The 17,976-nt window shown below is 48.3% G+C and overlaps 2 protein-coding genes across 3 annotated transcripts in view; one reads left to right on the top strand and one right to left on the bottom strand.

Moving 5' to 3' along the window:
• Window positions 1-827: 827 nt before the first annotated feature.
• On the top strand, window positions 828-2,891 carry Cldn22 (claudin 22). The gene has a single exon (XM_076553341.1). The coding sequence runs from the start codon at window positions 1,334-1,336 to the stop codon at window positions 1,991-1,993; it is 660 nt and encodes a 219-aa protein (XP_076409456.1). The 5' UTR covers window positions 828-1,333; the 3' UTR covers window positions 1,994-2,891.
• Wwc2 (WW and C2 domain containing 2) overlaps window positions 2,888-17,976 on the bottom strand; it is a 178,546-nt gene continuing 163,457 nt past the window's right edge. For both annotated transcript variants that reach the window (XM_006970956.4, XM_042262852.2), the window contains exons 22-23: window positions 8,731-8,858; window positions 2,888-5,752 (exon numbers count right to left, since the gene is read on the bottom strand). In XM_006970956.4, coding sequence (XP_006971018.2) covers window positions 5,686-5,752; window positions 8,731-8,858 — 195 coding nt within the window. In that variant the 3' untranslated portion in view covers window positions 2,888-5,685. The remainder of the gene's footprint in view (window positions 5,753-8,730; window positions 8,859-17,976) is intronic.

Below are 17,976 nucleotides of genomic sequence, written 5' to 3'. Positions count from 1 at the left end.
GCCCAGTGCTCTGACGTATTCACTTTGTGGGAAAACTGTGTCGCTGTTTGTAGTGGGAAAGAATAATTACTGTCCACTTCCCAAAGAAAGTAACAGTCTGCACTCTTTCAAGCACTAGGAGAGCCACAGGCTAAAGCCAGTGGCCAGACATCATCCAGGGTTTCTGCTCCTGCTGAGATGTTCCCAGGACACGGCGGAACTCTCCCAGGACTTCAGGAAGCTGGATGTTCCTGGATGTTCTGGATGGACCACCAGAACCTTGTGGGCCTTGGCGATTTTTAAGTGGTAGCCACCAACCTCTGCCCTCACCTCTCTACTCAAAGTTTAAAAAGGAAGAAAAAAAAAATCCCAGAGGAATTGTTTTCTTGTTATTTAGAGTATCAGTTCATTAGTCAGAAGGAAAACTTCTGTGTTCAGTGAAAAATGACCAACGTGGGGGTCGACAGTGGAGCGGAGAGCAACAATGTTGATTTTGACCCAAAGGCCCTCTTGGTTGTTTTTCCTACAGCCCAGGAAGCTATTTTCAGCAAAGAAGAAGCAAAAAGAAAACAAAAAGAAAAGAAAAGAAAAATTCCCCCAAATTCACATTCTCAAAGCCTGACAACCATTTATGGCTTATGCACGTGAGGGGGCCCAACACAAAGGCATGCAGATAAGTGAGACCCGACACTCACTTCAGCATTGTTTCATGCGCTCTGGAATATGTGCAGCCAAAGAGACTTTTCAAAACAGGCCTGACTTCAAGTCTAGAGGGATTCCTGATAAGATTGATTTATTTGGTTAAGAAATACTTCTCTCTGAACCTTTTTTTTTTCTTTTTTGCAAAGATGGGAACACCCAGTATTATCATACCACACGCACTGAAACCTGAAACTCTTTAAGAGATGAAAATCTGACATGTGTAATTAGCGCAGCACAAAGCAGGAGGAGCTGAACCCAAACCTACAATTAAACATTTTTTACATTCAGACTTAATTCTCCGGCTTGTTAGGAGCCTCGGGAATGTGAAAGCCAGGTAGAGCTTCACAAAGGAAGGATTAGCACAACTTGACCTCAGGGGTTCCCTGACAAAGTGCTCTGGAACAAACTTCAGCCCACAGGACACAAACACGGCTCCAGGCCACACCTTAGCATTACTGGTTTGTAGCGGCGTTTCCCTGTCCTCTCCTGAAACCTTTTCAGCATGGAATCAAACAATGGTAAACCTGGCAGGCGTCCTCCTAGACACACAATGCAAAAGCATGTCTGAGCTCTGCAAGTGAGAAGTGTCACACTTTACTGCAAGCTCGGGGCAGGCGTCGTCGGGGCTGGCCCTGGCTCACAAGACGTTCTCATGGGCTTAGCTTTCCGGACGGCCGCGCAGTGGGCTGCGCTTCCGTTATCCCTGCTGGGATGGGTGTTAGCCTGCCTCACAAACTACTTGCCCCACTGGAAGAACCTCAACCTGGAACTGAACGAGATGGAGAACTGGACCATGGGGCTCTGGGCATCCTGCGTCATCCAGGAGGAAGTGGGGAGGCAGTGCAAAGCCTTCGACTCCTTCCTGGCTTTGCCAGCCGAACTCCAGAGCGCCAGGATCTTGATGTCTCTGTCGAATGGGCTGGGGCTGCTGGGGCTGCTGGCCTCTGGCTGTGGCCTGGACTGCTCGAGGCTTGGAGAGACCCAGAAGGGTCTGAAGAGGAGACTGCTCATCCTGGGAGGGCTCCTGCTCTGGACTTCGGGCGTGATGGTCCTGGTGCCTGTCTCCTGGGTGGCCCACTTGACGGTTCAGGAGTTCTGGGATGAGACCATGCCTGAGATCGTGCCCAGGTGGGAGTTCGGGGAGGCCCTCTTCCTGGGCTGGTTTGCTGGCTTCTGTCTTGTACTAGGGGGCTGTCTGCTGCACTGTGCGGCCTGCTCAAGCCCAGCTCCCCCAGCCTCGGGCCACTATGCAGTGGCAGGATTACCAGACTGTCAGCAACTGGAGCTGAAACATGCCAACCCAGAAATCTAAGCCAGAGGGACCAGCGGCCTCTCCACAGCAGGCGCTTGCTCCAGCTGGACTTGGTAGGATCTCCTGCTATAATCACCCCCACTCCCTGTGATTTTGATTTTCTGAAACGCGTACTTCCTTTCTGTGACTATTAACTTCTTCCAATACAATTTCTTTCTATCACTGAGCAAAGCATTTCTGTTTTCTCTTTGGAGGCCAAATGAATCAGGACCTATTAATGTAATCAGTCCTTAATGAGCCTGAGCGCTTCATCAACCTTTAAAATAGGCTGTGACTGTACACACACAGGGAACAGGGAAATAAAGCATTCTATGAGCACTTCTGTAACTCTGACAGGATCATTCACGTGGAGAGGAACCATGTGGGATACACATGTGATGGCTGATCATATACTTTCGGGTGTCTAAGATAACTTATGAAACTAAGGTTTCAGTGGATACATGACAACCAATGACAGTACAAAAAACAACATAAAACGCTTGCTTGGTCTTTAAGGGACTCAACGGGACACCCCCTTTTTAGAGACCTCAGTGTCTCTAGAGAGTCCTTCCCACACCAGAAACATCCATGCTTGCCTCTGGGCAGTCACCTTGGGTCCTGGGAATTCAGGTAGAATCTGCCACACAAAAGTGCACCTGCCTCGCTGTGCCCTGTGTTTCGGGGTGGGATGTCCTGCCTGCTTTGGCTCTGTGGCAGAGGACGGGACTGGTGTGTGTGGGCACAGTGCCCTCTGGGAGGGCTGCCTCCTTTTGAAGAACTCTGCCAGCTCGGGTAGTTTAACTGGGGACCACATACTCGTCAGTCCCTGTTTTCCTTGGGAAATGAAAATACTCCATCTCATTTATCCTTGATGTACACCGTCTAAACAAGAACCATTCATGACAAACTTCTGGCTTGAGGAGTTCTTCGTGGAACATTTTATATTTGCTTGGTACATGGTTCAAGTAGATTCTTGTATTTGTGCCAATCAGGGAAATTAACCGAACAATAAGAAACATTAAAATACAGTATTAGGAAATAGGTCTCTTTGTTTTTAAAAAAAGTCACTGAACTTATTTTCCATCGAGAAACACAGGGAAAGTGCCACCGTGCAAGGTCATCTGTGTGATGGATTTGCACACTTTTACAGACAGCACAAGTGAAAACAGAAACATATTCAGAATTTAACCTGATGAAATATTTAGTTCAGTCCTGAGATGATCATATTTAATATAACATAAATTCATAGCAAAACATTTTAAATGTACTGAATTTGTATGCTACGTAGACTCAGTTAAACTTTGTTCATTTGGCAAGTAATACCCTTCTTGTGCCTGTAACACTTGGGAGTCTGATCTATAAAACTGTAATAATATACTGATAATCCAAAGGTGAGAGCTAAATAGTAAATCCTTTTTATCCTGTGCAGAATAAATTCTACCTTTAAAAATATTTTAATAATATTAACATTTGTATGTGTCCATATGGTTTTATGATGGAGTTAGTAAGATGCTTTTGGAGTCATGGGTTAATACAAATGTGAGAGCCTACAGAAAGCTGCCTGTAATGTTAGAACATACCACTACTGCTGACTTTTAGAGTGTGGGCAAAGGCTTCAACTAGAACGAGTCTCTCTCATGCTCGAAATGAACATGTTTTGTAAAAATAAAATCAAAGTCCCCCAGTCACAACTGTGAACTACCAGCCTGAGACACACTTTATTCTTTAATACTCATCTGAGACTTTTTGTATTACAAAAAGTTAGCAATAAATCTGATGAAGATCATAAAGCTGTAAATACTCCAATATAGCCTCTTGTAAGCCCAACATTTAAAATGGCCAGAACCAAACTATATATTAAACAGAACATAAATAAGACCGTAAATAAATAAATGAAAATAAAATCGTACGGTACAACTACACAAAACTCTATGAACATTTGTATGGGTCACACTATGATGCTGAAGACAGCTGACCTTTACTGAGCGCTATATTAAATAAAACCCTGCTGTTCACATTTGACCTTGACAAGGATGGATGGCACTCCAGCTTCCTCCAGTCACCTCCAGGGCAGACCGGGCAGTCTGGAAGACTGGGCTCAGTCTGCCACTAGGCTGTTTTTTTGTTCCAAGTAGTGCCACGTCCAGTTACATCTTCTAAGAACTTGGGGATAAGCTGTGGAACATTTAGGGGGAAAACTGGGTGAAGTGTTAGGTGCAGTAACTCGATAATTGTCGTTCTGGCTAAGTGTAAATTTTGATTCTGATAGAATGAACTTTCTAAAATATGCATAGATTCAGGAAGATAAAAATTCTTACTAATGAGGATTCCAGCAGAACATAACTCTTTTTTTTTAAACAGATCTTTTTCTTGCCTAACTTTCTTTTTTTTTTTTTAAATTCCTATAAAATTATTTTGCATTAAAAAATAAAAATAATTTAGCTTGCTATATAAGACGGCTCACCAAAACACGGCTTCTTCCAGTATGACAGACTAAGTGAGTATGGTTTAAATTACCTAAAAACTATGTATTTTAACACTTTTATGCTGGCAAAGCTATGCTGATCCTTTCTTTCTTTCTTTCTTTTAAAGAAGTGCCCGGGTTTGGTGAGTTAAAACTTTGACCAGTTTCTATCTCAAGCTTGTTTCCCCCAGAAAATGTCTTTGTAAATGATGCAGTCCACGCTGCGAGTCCCCTCAGGCCCACCCTTGGCTTCTGCTTCCGGCTGCGACACTGACAGAGTCCCCTCAAGATGACAGCTGATAGATAAGGTCTATCTAGTAAGTTTGATCTCATGAGGGTGGGCCCTGACCTCCGCTCTCACCTAATGAACACGGGCGTGTCCCCTTTGCACCTCAGGCACTCCCGTTTGTCCTTACCTATGAGTGTCCCCTCTACCCCGCCATCAGAGCCCAGGGCCACCACATGCTCCTCCTTGGCTTTGTCTTTATCCCTACGACAAAACCCGGTGTGGCCAGAAACGGACAAAACCCTGCAGGTTCAGACTGCGTTAGAACTAGCAGCCACCCAAGCAGGAGGTGAGTTTCCTGAATGTGCTTTTTGGTAGCTGGGGGCCCCTCCTTTTCTCTCTACAGTAGGAATATACCTTTGTTTTTCATATTCTTGTACTCAGCACTTCATACTTTGGCTTTCTTTAGACAAGTTTAGGAGAGCAGAAACAAGGTGGCCGGACACAGCCGACGGGAGGAACAGGGCACCTCTTTCGGGTGGACTCAGAGTGATGGATGCTTGCTTGCGTGCACTTTCGATGGGAAGTGCGGCTCTCTAGCTCAGGAGTGTGATGGGGTGCCAGTGTCACGGCTACTGGACGGCTGCCTCCTGCAGTTGGCTCAGCAGGCCGAGCCCGGGCACCGGCCGCCTCTGTTCCGCTCTGCACAGTGGAACCCAGGGGTAACACATACCTGCTGCACAACCCGTGTGGACCAGATCGCCCCGTTTCCATTCCTTCTGTGAATGTTCTGTCCTTCCCAAAGCATGTAAGAGTTACATTCAAAGTACTTTACAAATTAACCTGATGAAATCGGTGTGAAATCAAAGTTCTTCAAGAGTTGACAGTTGTGTTACAGGAAACAAAAGCCCCGCCCCCCGACAAAAAATAGAAAACAACAAAAACAGTAAAAGTTCAGTCTTGGACCCTCCCTCGGACAGTGGGCAGGTGAGAAGTCATGTTAAGCCGCGAGGTCACACGAGGTCACACGTCGTCAGCGGGCAGGGACGGGATGCTGATCTTCGCTCGTGTGAAGTAGGCAATCTTCTCCCTAGAGGGAGAGAGGGAGGGAGAGCACCTCTCAGTGGGACCCCGGAAATCCTGAGCCCCAAGGCTGTCTCCACGATCCCAGAAACTTGGCACTTGAAGTCACAGGAGCCTTCATTGTTAATGTTTTCTTTTTAGAGCCACTTTTATTTAGTGTGAGTGTGAGTGTGTGTGTATGTGTGTGTGTGTGTGTGTGTGTGTGTGTGTGCATGCACATGCCACGGTGTTGGTGGGAAGTCAGAGAACAATTCCTATGACATTGATTTATGTGTGCATGCACACACACGCACCACAGCACACGTGTGTAAAGGTTGGAGTTGGTTCTCTTCTATTACGTAGGTCCTAGGGATTAAACCCAGGTTGCCTGCCCTGGGGACAGGTGCCCTTATCTGCCGGGCCACCTGGCCAGCACTTCACCTCAGTTTTTGAGATAGAATTTCCTAGTGAACTTGGACCTTGCTGAATTGGCCAGATCGGCTAGCCAGCAAGGTCCAGAAATCCTCCTGTCTCGGCTCCCTCAGCACTGCGGTGTGGCGGTTTACAGGCCATCTAGCTTTCGTAGGTGGGTGGGTGGGTGGGTGGGGGCTGATCTCAGGCCTCTGAGCCTGAATAGCAAGTGTGACTCACCAAGCCATCTGCCCAGGCCCTCGACTATCTTAGGAGGAAAATCACCCCGTGAGCCACAGGGTGACCTCACCACCCAGGCAGCAAGGGGCACATTCAGCCCTCACAGGTGTCCCGCAGTCCCACATGGTGTGACTGATCCCACTCCATCATGCCCCTCCTCCTCACTTGCCTGTGGTATCAGTGGGTTGGTTTATCACCCCCACCCCGAGAGAGGGTCTTATCATGTAGCCTCGGCTGCCCCGGCTGCCCTGGAACTCACTATGTAGACCAGCTGCCCTTGAACTTACAGAGATCTGCCTGCCTCTGCCTTTCTCCTGCTGAGATAAGAGGCGTGCGCCGTCGGACCAGGACAGGTGGGTTTCTTACAGGGAACAGGAGTGTTTATGCATTCTTTACATTAGCAACTGGAAGTTTACGGTTTCCACAGCTGACAACATTACTTTCTGTGGAAGACCGCAGCATGCTGGGCGGGAGGGGCTCCTGCCACCACGCCGTAGCTGAAGACCCAAGCGGGAGCACTTCCTGCAGGTAGCCACGGTGGCCGGATAGCACAGTGGGCAGGGAAACCCTTACGTGAGGACCTTCAGCTCCTCAGCTTCTTGTCCCTGCTCTGAAGCCTCACTTGCCTGATCCCCGCTCCCACCCTTCAGAGCTCTCCCATTCACCATGAGTCCCGCCTTTCCCGCTCCCAAACTGCCTTTCTCCCGATTTCTCTCCACAACCTAAAAGCTAGCTAGCTTTCTCTCCTTTTTTACATTTATTCATTTGTGTGTGTATGTGCGTGTGTGTGCATGTATGTGTGCTCGCATGTGTGAGTGCATGTATACACGTGTGTGTATGTGTGCGCATGTATATGTGTGTGCTCGCATGTGTGAGTGCATGTGTACGTGTGTGTGTACGTGTGTGTGTGTGTGTTTGAATGTGAGAGAGAGGGAGGAGAGGGAAGGGGAAGGAGAGTCTGTGTATGGGTGACGTGTGAGGAAGGCAGGGGACAGCTCATAGGAACTGGATTTCTCCTTCCACCACGTGGGTTCTAGGCACTGAATTCAGGTCATCAGGCTTGGCTGCAAGCACCTCTGACCACTGAGCCATCTTGCTGGCCCAAGCTGAGACGCTCTCTCAGGACTTCTCTCTACAAAACCTAAGTCAAAACTAAGATGGACATACACCAACAAAGAAAAGCTTCCCTGTGATGTTCCTATCACTTGACCAACGGATACGGTCTCCGAGGCCCCATGTCGCACTATCTGGGGACATTTTAATCCTTTTCTGTCTTGGTTCAGTGTCCATCAGTCTGTCCTTTCCAGGCCTTCAGCTCCTGGACCACACCGGTGCCTCTCCTGGTCACCTTCCCCCACTTGCTTGGGTGTGTCGCCCGTTTCCACCGTGGGGACTACCACACTGAACCCGCAGGCTCCTCTTTTCCTCTCCGTGTGACCCTTAACCCCCCTTTAAGAGTCTGATTTCTGACTGTCCACTGGATGGAGTTACCTGGGCTGTACTAGAGCATGGTTAGCCCAGGCTATGCGGACGCAGGATGCAGGAAGTCCTCACTGTGAACCTCTTCCTCCCCTCTGCCTCAGTCTTGTCCTCTGTGCCGCCAATACCTGCCCCACAGGCTCCCTCTGAACCCAAAGCCGCAGCTGGAATCCTTCCGTGTGCCACTCAGGCCCTGACAGGCTCTCCTGGGGCAGCTGTGCTACACACTGTGAAGCTGGGGGGCTGGGCCTGACCCCCCAGGCTGGGTGGCTCTGTCTGTACTGCTCCTCACAGCCACCAAGGACTCCAGTGATGCCTTCCTTTGAGCTGACCTGTTAGCACCTGTATACCTGGCCTCCACAGACTGAAATTCCTCCTGTATGCTCTCATGATCCTTATTTATCCACACGACACTGGACGAGCTCCACGTGGCATTATGGAACTCTGTCCTTTCGGACTGGAGGTCCTCTGGAGGAGCAGGAAGCGTGTGTTCTCTGGCTGTACTGTGGGGATCAGCACGGTACAAGGTGTGTGTGTGTGTGTGTGTGTGTGTGTGTGTGTGTGTGTAGAGAATGGGACCCAAGGAATGTCCAGAAAATGAGTGGACAATGTCCCCCAAAGAGCTATGACTTTTGTGTTCTTTCTATATCCTGGGCAAAGCTTTCTCAATGAGATGCACTCATGATGATCAGAGGTTCTGGGTTCTTGGGGAGACCGGCTCATCAGTGGGCGTCACCTCAGGATGGAGCACGTGCGCGACTATCTTCCCGCCAGGGACAGACACGGTGGCCCCTGTCCCTTAGTCCTGGGGTGACCCGCTGTGCAGTCCCACCACAGGCGGGCAGGACCACAAGCCGGCCCCACTCAGCCGGTTACCTGAAGGACTGCACCTGCCGGGGCACCTGCCGGCTCTGCTCCCGCAGCCGGCACACGTCCTTCGAGACCTGCCTCATCAGCTTCTCGGCGTTCAGGTCTTGCTTCTGCTCCTCCTTTGTCTGCTCAGCCTGGCGAAGGAAAGACACATCGGGCCACAGGTCAGACAGCGTCTTGATGAGGAACCCGGGGCCGGGCTGCAGGGCTAAGCCGGAGGGCGGGCCGGGCGGTCAAGCGTGTCTTTTTTTGGGCAGTGGGGAGGAGGCGCCGCCTAATCCAGAGGTGAGTTACTTTAACCACGTTGAAGATGTTTACATCTGGAAAGCCCGGGAACTCTCAAACACAAAACAACAACAAAAAACCCCAAACAACAAACACATAAAACTGAAAACCTCCCAGCCTCCCTCTAAGAAACGGAACCGGTAACGTTTTGGCAAATGCACTCGCAAACTCCTTCCTGCCTCGCAGCCCCCTTTGCCCAGGTTAGCCCGTGAAAGAGCTTCACTGAAGTGCACCCGACCTACTGGGCAACGGCACGTGTAGGTGTGGAGCTCTGAGACCCTCACACAGGAACACACGTGTAACCTGCTACAGGTGAAGGGACAGAGGGGACACCATCAGGGCCCACGTCCCTTAGGCCCCGTCAGGCACGGAGTTCTCACTGCTGATGACACTGAGATATTCTGTATTATATATATATATATATATATATATATATATATATATATATATATATATATATATATATATATACAAATGGGCCGATAACATTGCTCACTAATGGCTGCTTCTGCATTGCATTCCTTTGCTCACCGAATCAGCAAATACGTACGGTCGCCTTCAGTTGGGATTGTCTACGTTAGTGGGGAAGACGGCAGACCCTGCGGCTGGTTGTCTGACTTCAAATTCCCTCTCGAGCACTTCCTGGCTATGAGTGTGAGTGAGGGATGTGGCAGACCTTGGGCCTTTGTTTCTTTGGGCGTAAGTACTTCAATGGGCTAATACACGTCAATCACTCGGAATCCGAGTCAACACATCATTAAGCCTACTAACTACCTCAGTCCTTCGTCATTCCCGGTACATTCCTGTGGACTGTGCACTCTCTCAGAAGGGAGAGTTGTGAGCAAAACAGATCATGTTTAATGAATGAGAAAAACAATAGGAAAGAGTAGAGAGTGTAATAATTGGAAAAATTAAAAGAATGTTAATGTTTTCTTGGGGTAACAAGCTTCTTTTTCAACTTAATATTAAAAACTATTTTTAAGAGCTAGGCATAGTAGCTTGGAAGGCTGACTAGGAAGATTCTAAATTTGGGACAGCCTGAGCTACATAGAGAGCTGCAGAAAAGCTTGGAGTATATAGAGAGGCTGCGTCTCAAAAACAAACCAACTGAATTAATAACTAAATAAAAATAAGAAGGTAGATGAGGTAGCTCCTGTCTATAATTCAAGGATTCTGAAGGTTGCCATCACTTTAGGCTAGCCTGAGCTATATATTAAGCTCAAGATCCCCTGACTCCATTAATAAAAAACACTAACAATCCCGATACAAGTAAAAGGACAAACAAGGGGAAAAACCCAGAAAGAGAAAAATAAGTTAGGGTGCTTTTAGTTGGTAACAAAACTGAGCAGAAGGGGTCCCCACAATGCCCTACCCCAGCATGGCCGATCACACACGTGCCTCTACTCCTGGCCTTTTACATGTGTGCTGGGAATCCAAAGTCAGGTGGTCCTGTCTAACTGACAAGCTTTAGAGTCACGAGTCACCTCCTCGGCCCGACTCTCGCTTTCTCTGTTGAGTCTGCACGTATGGCTTTGACCAAACACAGTTGAGTGTATATTTGGAATTATGACTTTGGCTCAGTGAGAAATGAGCAGTGACAAGATGACAGTACAGTGAGAGATGAGCAGTAACTAGATGACTGTGTACAGTGAGAGATGAGCAGTGACCAGATGACTGTACAGTGGGAGATGAACAGTAACCAGATGACTGTACAGTGGGAGATGAGCAGTGACCAGATGACTGTGTACAGTGAGAGATGAGCAGTGACCAGATGACTGTACAGTGGGAGATGAGCAGTGACCAGATGACTGTGTACAGTGAGGGATGAGCAGTGACCAGATGACTGTACAGTGGGAGATGAGCAGTGACCAGATGACTGTGTACAGTGAGGGATGAGCAGTGACCAGATGACTGTACAGTGAGGGATGAGCAGTGACCAGATGACTGTGTACAGTGAGGGATGAGCAGTGACTAGAAGACTGTACAGTGAGGGATGAGCAGTGACTAGAAGACTGTACAGTGAGGGATGAACAGTGACCAGATGACTGTACAGTGAGAGATGAGCAGTGACCAGATGACTGTGATATCGTGGGAGGTGAGCACTAACTAGTAACAGCAGAACAGTCACTACAATTCCTGGAGCTAACCAGTCCTTCATCTCTGCAGTTTTCTAGTTACATTTCTAGCTTACTTACTAAGGGCAACTGAGACCATGTACGTGACTCTGGACAGGGGAAACTACGGTATGTGGATTGGATTTGGCTTTCTTTTCTTTTTTTTTTGAAAGCTGCTTTAAGAGGACGGCTTCCACGGGCAAATTTTGGTGTCCTTCTAGGGTAGCTTCTTTCCCCGTCTCCCCAGGGCCTGGGAAGTGGGGCTGATCTAGCAGGGCCTGGGGGCGCTGCCTGGCCTGTGACAGGCTTCTGCTCCTTTCACACCAAGTGACAGACACACTGTCCTGTGCACGCACAGCGACTGCTCAGTCAGCTTCTTGCCGTTTTTTGGTTCATCTCCGGTCTACCAGTCCCCTTCCCCTCCTCAGGGAGTCGCCTCAAGGCCTTGGCCTGCCTCGCCCTTCCTTCCTCAACAGCCATTATGGGACTCGCTTGCTTTCTGCCTCCCCGAGAGCCCCCGGGACTTTCAAGGGGGACAAGACCTAACAGAATATTAATATCTTTTGCAATTTTTTTCAGTGTAGCCTAACTTTCAAAAGTGTTAGATATGTATCACTTGAAGTTAAAAACAAAACAAAAACCCCCCAAATCCTCCAGCACTTCGGCATGTTGACAGGGAAACAATCGGAGGAAGACAAGACCGGGTCTTTGGAAGAACAGGGTCCTCCCCCCCCCCTCCATGCGTTAGACAGGAGAGGGCCTGACCTGCAGAAAGGTCCTGTGACTCACTGACAGCCATGGGAAGCTGACGGGACAAGGGACGCAGCTGTCTATTTTACAGCCCCGGCTTCCCACTCTGCCTCCTCAGGAGGAACACGATCTGAGGCTCAGACATTTGGCTTCTGTTGAACATTATAAAAGAGACTTCCCACTGCCGACATGGCGGCTTAGGGAGAGCCTACAGGAGGCCGACCCAGGGTCTGCTGCTGCGGGCTCCGGCCGCTGCTTCTCCAGGAGGCATGTGTTTTTATGGAGACTGGCAGGGTCGTCGTTAGGTACTTTATGATGACCTGACAAAATTCACAGATCCCCAGCACTGCAGGGAAATGGTGGAAAGAAAAGGGCCGTGCGTGCGTGTGTGTGTGTGTGTGTGTGTGTGTGTGTGTGTGTGTGTACACGTGTGTGCGCGTGTGCGTGCATGTGTGTGTGTACAGGCTGCTGTGCCCATGTGCACACTGCCCAGTGAAGTGAAAGGGCTGTGTGTGTGTGTGTGTGTGTGTGTGTGTGTGCATGTGTGTGTGTATGTTCAGGCTGCTGTGCCCGTGTGCACACTGCCCAGTGGGTGTGAAGGTGAAGACACAGAAGACGTCCCAGAGGTGAGTGCACACTTCTGCAGCTATAACGAAAGGGTCACAGCTGAACAGTCTGGATTTTCAGAGCTGTTTACTTCAAAGCTCAGTTGTCGAGAAAAAAAGCACACGACACAAATAGTTTATCTACCCACAGAGCTGGTAAAAATAAAGATAAAATTCTCTGTGCTCAGGGACGCGCGTCATTTTTAAAGCAGTATAAATGTGCCTTGTTTTGTGAGTCCGGCACTCGCTGTAACGCTGTCCCAAGGCAGAGGGGCGGGCACTGTCTGGGTGGGGAACACTGGCCTCCAAACCTCACATTGTCATCAAACTGCCCTTGAAACAACATTAAGGGGCGGGGCCTCTGAGGGGCATCAGAGCACAGGACCTGCCCACGTGGGGGCGGCCTTAGGGCCTTGGCATCTATTCCCACTCCGATCAGTGAAAATGTCTTTATCTTGGGCTCCACCACAAGTCTCGCCAGAGACTCCCCTCCTTCCCTCAATGTCTTGGTGGCAAAATGACTCAGAAACCAAGCCCATGAGAAAGCACGGCTTGGGATTCTGGTAAGATGATGGCATTTCCTCTCCATGCCAATGACCATAGCCACCACCAGACACCACAGGGATAGACCCATGCTAGCCATCACTTCATGGTGAGATGAAGCCGGGCGGCAGTGGCGGCGGCGGCGGCGGCGGACGCCTTTAATCCCGGCACTGGGGAGGCAGAGGCAGGCGGATCTCTGTGAATTCAAGGCCAGCCTGGGCTACAGAGTGAGTTCCAGGAAAGGTGCCAAAGCTACACAGAGAAACCCCGTCTCGGAAAAAAAAAAATAGTGAACCGGCCACAGATTAGTGATGAGATAAAGCATCATTTTACTAAAGAGAAATCCAAGGTGCCAAGTTTCCAAAGCTGGAAGGGGAAGCCTGGCAAAGCAAAGGAGACCCCTCTGACTTTCTTTCCCTATCGTAGGGTACAGAGCCCAAGGTCTCTCATGTGTTGGGCAAGCGTTCGACCCTGAGCTATAACTCATGACTTGACTCTTGGGAATTCTCGTTTTATGGAGACCAGGTGTAATGTAGCCCAGGCTGGCCTTGAACTTGCTATGAAGCAGAGGGCGGCCTTGGAACTTGTGGTCTTTCTGCCTCTATCTCCTTAGCGCTGGGATTACAGGTGTGCACCCTCAGGCCAGGGCCTCATTCACTCCACATCCCAGCACACCTTGGAGTGTTTAAATCCAAACTGGAAAGGCATGATCTCCAGGGTCTCCAGGCTGTTCTGAGCTCCAGGGATCAGATCTGCCTCATATATGTGGACATCACCTTGTATGTTGCGTAGGACCTGCTCTGTGAGGGAAACACATGCAATGCAGCGTTAGCTAACTGTTGGCGAGGTAACTTCACTCGGCTGTCCTCAGTTATGGCTGGGTGGAGACTGCAGAATCACATGACCTGTGAGACTCAAGGAGCGTCTGTATGGCAACTGTGCTGAGCATCGCTGGCCATACACCAGGCCGGGACTTAAGCCAGTACCCACTGTTATACAGGAACCTGTGATAATAAAATGCTAACAATTGGGTAATTCTACGAATAGAATGACCTCCTAGATCATAGAACTGTTACACACAGCAGTGTTCCACACACAAGTGTGCCTGTTCCTGGGCTCCATTTAATACAGCTGCTCTCAACCTGTGGGTTGCAACCTCTTTGGGGATTGAACAACCCTATCATAGAGGTCTCCCTAAAACCATCAGAAAACAGATATTTACATTATGATTCATAACAGTAGCAAAATTACAGTTATGAAGTAGCAATGAAATAATTCTATGGTTGGGGGTCCCCACACCGTGAGGAACTGTATTAAAGGGTCGCAGCATTAGGAAGGCTGAGAACCACTGATTAAATACCATGACCAGTCTCTTGCCTCGTCTGGATCCCACACTGTTGAACTACTCTTGACTATTTTAATAAATCCTGACTTCTGTAGAGAGAATCTCCTCCCTTGTTTTCCTTCTTCAGATTTTTCTTTAATATCCATGAAAATGCAAATAGGCATTCTGCCTGGAAAGAGACTGTATGGTACATTTTTGGAAAACAATCCCTGCATGGTAATTCTTCTGTATTAGTGATTGATAAACTATGGTCTGTCATTTATTTTTTAAATGAAGTTTTGTTAGAATACTGCCATAGTCATGTATTTATAATTCTTTTAATGATTTTATTTTAATTTTTAACTATGTGTATGTATGTGTCTGTTGGAGGTCATAGGGGTCAGATGTGCCCCACCCCAGCTTACTTACAGGCAGCTGTGAACTGCCTATGTGGGTGCTGGGAACTGAACTCAGGTCCTCTGGAAGAGCAGGAAGTACCCTTACTTAGAATTCTTGGTGGTTACTTTTGTGGTAAAATAGCAAAGCCTCATAATGGTGGCTTAGGCCACATGATGGCCCCAGAGTTGAACGTATTTAGTAACCAGCCCTTACAGGAAGGCATCTTGAACCCTGTCTTATAAGAATGTGGTGTGTTTCGGTAGGGGCTTTTGTCCTTACTGACAAAAGTTGGTAATTTCCCTATACTGCATATTGAATTTAATATTTGATGCTATTCTTTGCTAATGGTACAAACGTCAACACTGCAGTTTTCTAGTTCTTCTAGCTGGTACATGAAATATCTTACGGGTCAAATACAAAACGCCCCCCAGCGCTCACGTTGGAGGCTTTGCTGCTAAGTGGTGGTGCTGATTCGGAAAGGACTAGAAATTTAGGGTGGTGCGGCCTCCATGGCGGGAGTGGGCCCTAAGGCAGGTGCCTTAAGATCAGACCCTGGCCCTGACGCCAGCCCTCGGCCTCCTGTCTGCCCTGAGAAGCGCCCCCATCCCCCACGTTCTCCTGACCAGGATGCTCTGCTTAAGAGACGCAGAACAGACGGCGTCACTCCTTGTCACTCATCTTATAAACGCTCTTACTATAGGTAATAACTTGTTCATTTTTCCTGCTTTTCTGATTGTCAAGAACAAGAGCTTTTCTTCTTCTTTCCAGCCATTTTGCTTTCTTAATGGCGCTGACTAGCACTGTGGGCACAACGCTGGGGGGGGGGCTGAGTCTCTGTGGTGTTTTGAATGGGAAAGCCCCCCAAAGGCTCACGTATTTGAATGGCTGGTCACCAGGGAGTGGAACTGTTTGAAAGGACTAGGAGGCGTGGCCTTGTCGGGGAGGTGTGTCACTGGGTGAGGGTTCAGAAGTCCACACCAGGCCCCGTCTCCCTGCCTACGGATCAGGATGGGGTCCTCAGCTCCTGCTCCAGCACCATGCCCGTGCGCCACCATGCTCCCCGCCAGTGATGACGATGGCGTAAGTCTCTGAAACTGTAAGCAAGGCTCCAACTAAGTGCTCTCTTTCGTGAGTCAAGTTGGTCTTGGTGTCTCTTCACAGCAACTAAACACTGACTAAGACAGTCTGCGTCTCATTTTACGTTGGTTGCTGTTGTTTTGTTTGTTTGTTGAGACAGGGTCTCACTCTGTAGCCCTGGCTGGCCTGGAGCTACCATGTAGCCCAGGCTGGCCTCCAAGTCACAGAGATCCCCCTGCCTCTGCCTCTGAAGTGCTGGGTTTAAAGGCGTGCACTACTTCACTCAGCTGATTCTGAAGAGATGACTTTGTGTTTGTTTTGCTTAGGATTACATTTGGTTTCTGTTAGTTTACATAAGGTTAATGTCCCATCTTCTTGCTCACTAAGAGTTTTAAATATTAATGTCCACTGTATTTTATCAGTATTTGCTTACACCCATCAAGTTGACTGATAGTTTCCCTCTGAAGTCTGTTAAGTGAGTGTACTAATAAAATTTTTAATATTTAAATATCCTCCCACAGTTCAATATGGTAAAAATGTTTTTAAAATATGTCATTAGATTCTGTTTACTGGTATTGTAGGGAGGGCTTTTGCATTTCCAGTCATAGTGAAATCAGCATGTGAGTCTCCTTTGAATAGTATCTTCTCTCTATCTCTCTCTCTCTCTCTCTCTCTCTCTCTCTCTCTCTCTTTTGGTTTTTCGAGACAGGGTTTCTCTGTGTAGCTTTGCGCCTTTCATGGATCTCGCTTTGGAGACCAGGCTGGCCTCGAACTCACAGAGATCCGCCTGCCTCTGCTTCCCGAGTGCTGGGATTAAAGGCATGCGCCACCACCACCTGGCTTATCTTCTCTTTTAGAATCACGGATTTAGCCACATAGTGTGGTGATATTGTGTTCCCCAAAATATTGTGCACCCTAATAAACTTATCTGGGGTCAGAGAACAGAACAGCCACTAGATACAGAGGCCAGAAAATGGTGGCACACACACCTTTAATCCTAGCTTTCTGGAGGCAGAGATCCATCCAGATCTCTGTGAGTTCAAAGCCACACTGGAAACAGCCAGGCATGGTGACTCATGCCTTTAATCCCAGGAAGTGATGGCAGGAAGCAGAAAGGTATATAAGGCGTGAGGACCAGGAACTAGGGCCTGGTTAAACTTTCAGGCTTTTGAGCAGCAGTTCAGCTGAGATCCATTCGGATGAGGACTCAGAGGCTTCCAGTCTGAGGAAACAGGATCAGCTGAGGAACTGACGAGGTGAGGAAGCTGTAGCTTGTTCTGTTTCTCTGATCTTCCAGCATTCACCCCAATACCTGGCATCAGGTTTGATTTTATTAATAAGACCTTTTAAGATTCTTGCTACAACACAGATTTAAGGGTGCCATGTTCTCTCTGAGTGCATGAAATTGAGACAATTTGTTCTTTAAAAATTGGGTGGAATTTAATAGTGACTTGACGTTTTCTTTATGGATAGACTTTAAAATTTTGCTGTCATTTCTTTAAGAGACAGGATTTTTCAACTTTCTTAGTTCTTGTATTTTCCTAGATATTTGTCTAAATTGACTCTTTTAAATCTCAAATTTGTCTGGGCTCTTCTTTCCTCCTCCACACCTTAGCCACTTTCTGTTGCTGTAGCAAAACACCCGAGAGAATGCCTTCAAGGGAGGAAAGGTTTCCTCTGGCTCAGGGCTGCAGATCCGGCCAGTGGCTCTGCCGCAGCTGAACCCAGGCAGAGGCGGGAAATGGCTGTGGGGGTGGGCGCTGGAGCACAGGCTTATCTGGAAGGAAGGCCTGTCAAAGGCACCCCGGTGACTCCCCTCTCCCACCAGACCCCCACTTCTCAACAGCCCCTTCAGCCACCAGGTCCTCTGCTGAGGAGCTCAGTGTCCTGGTGGCCCAGTCGCTTCCCAACACTGCCACCAGGTGGGACCAAGCCTTTCTGTTCAAAAGAGAAACTTGTTATGGGGGATCCTTTTCTATTAGATACTTCAGAGAATTATCTGCTGAGCCTCAGACTTCCGCCCAAAGGGCCACACGAAAGGAATAATGTTTAGGCACTTGTAACATTTCAGATGTATGAAAAGCTATATTTAAAGATTATGTGTAGAAATGAATACAGATCGCACTAAGCCAAAATATAAATCCTAACCCTGAGA

This window comes from Peromyscus maniculatus, chromosome 17 (genome assembly GCF_049852395.1).
Source record: "Peromyscus maniculatus bairdii isolate BWxNUB_F1_BW_parent chromosome 17, HU_Pman_BW_mat_3.1, whole genome shotgun sequence".
Classification (NCBI taxonomy): Eukaryota; Metazoa; Chordata; class Mammalia; order Rodentia; family Cricetidae; genus Peromyscus; species Peromyscus maniculatus.
Note: the sequence above shows the minus strand (reverse complement) of the source record. Positions and strands in the feature narration are given on the sequence as shown.

What these genes read in the sequence shown, in the direction of transcription:
- Cldn22 (XM_076553341.1), top strand. Translation starts at nt 1,334, where the DNA reads ATGGGCTTAGCTTTCCGGACGGCCGCGCAGTGGGCTGCGCTTCCGTTA.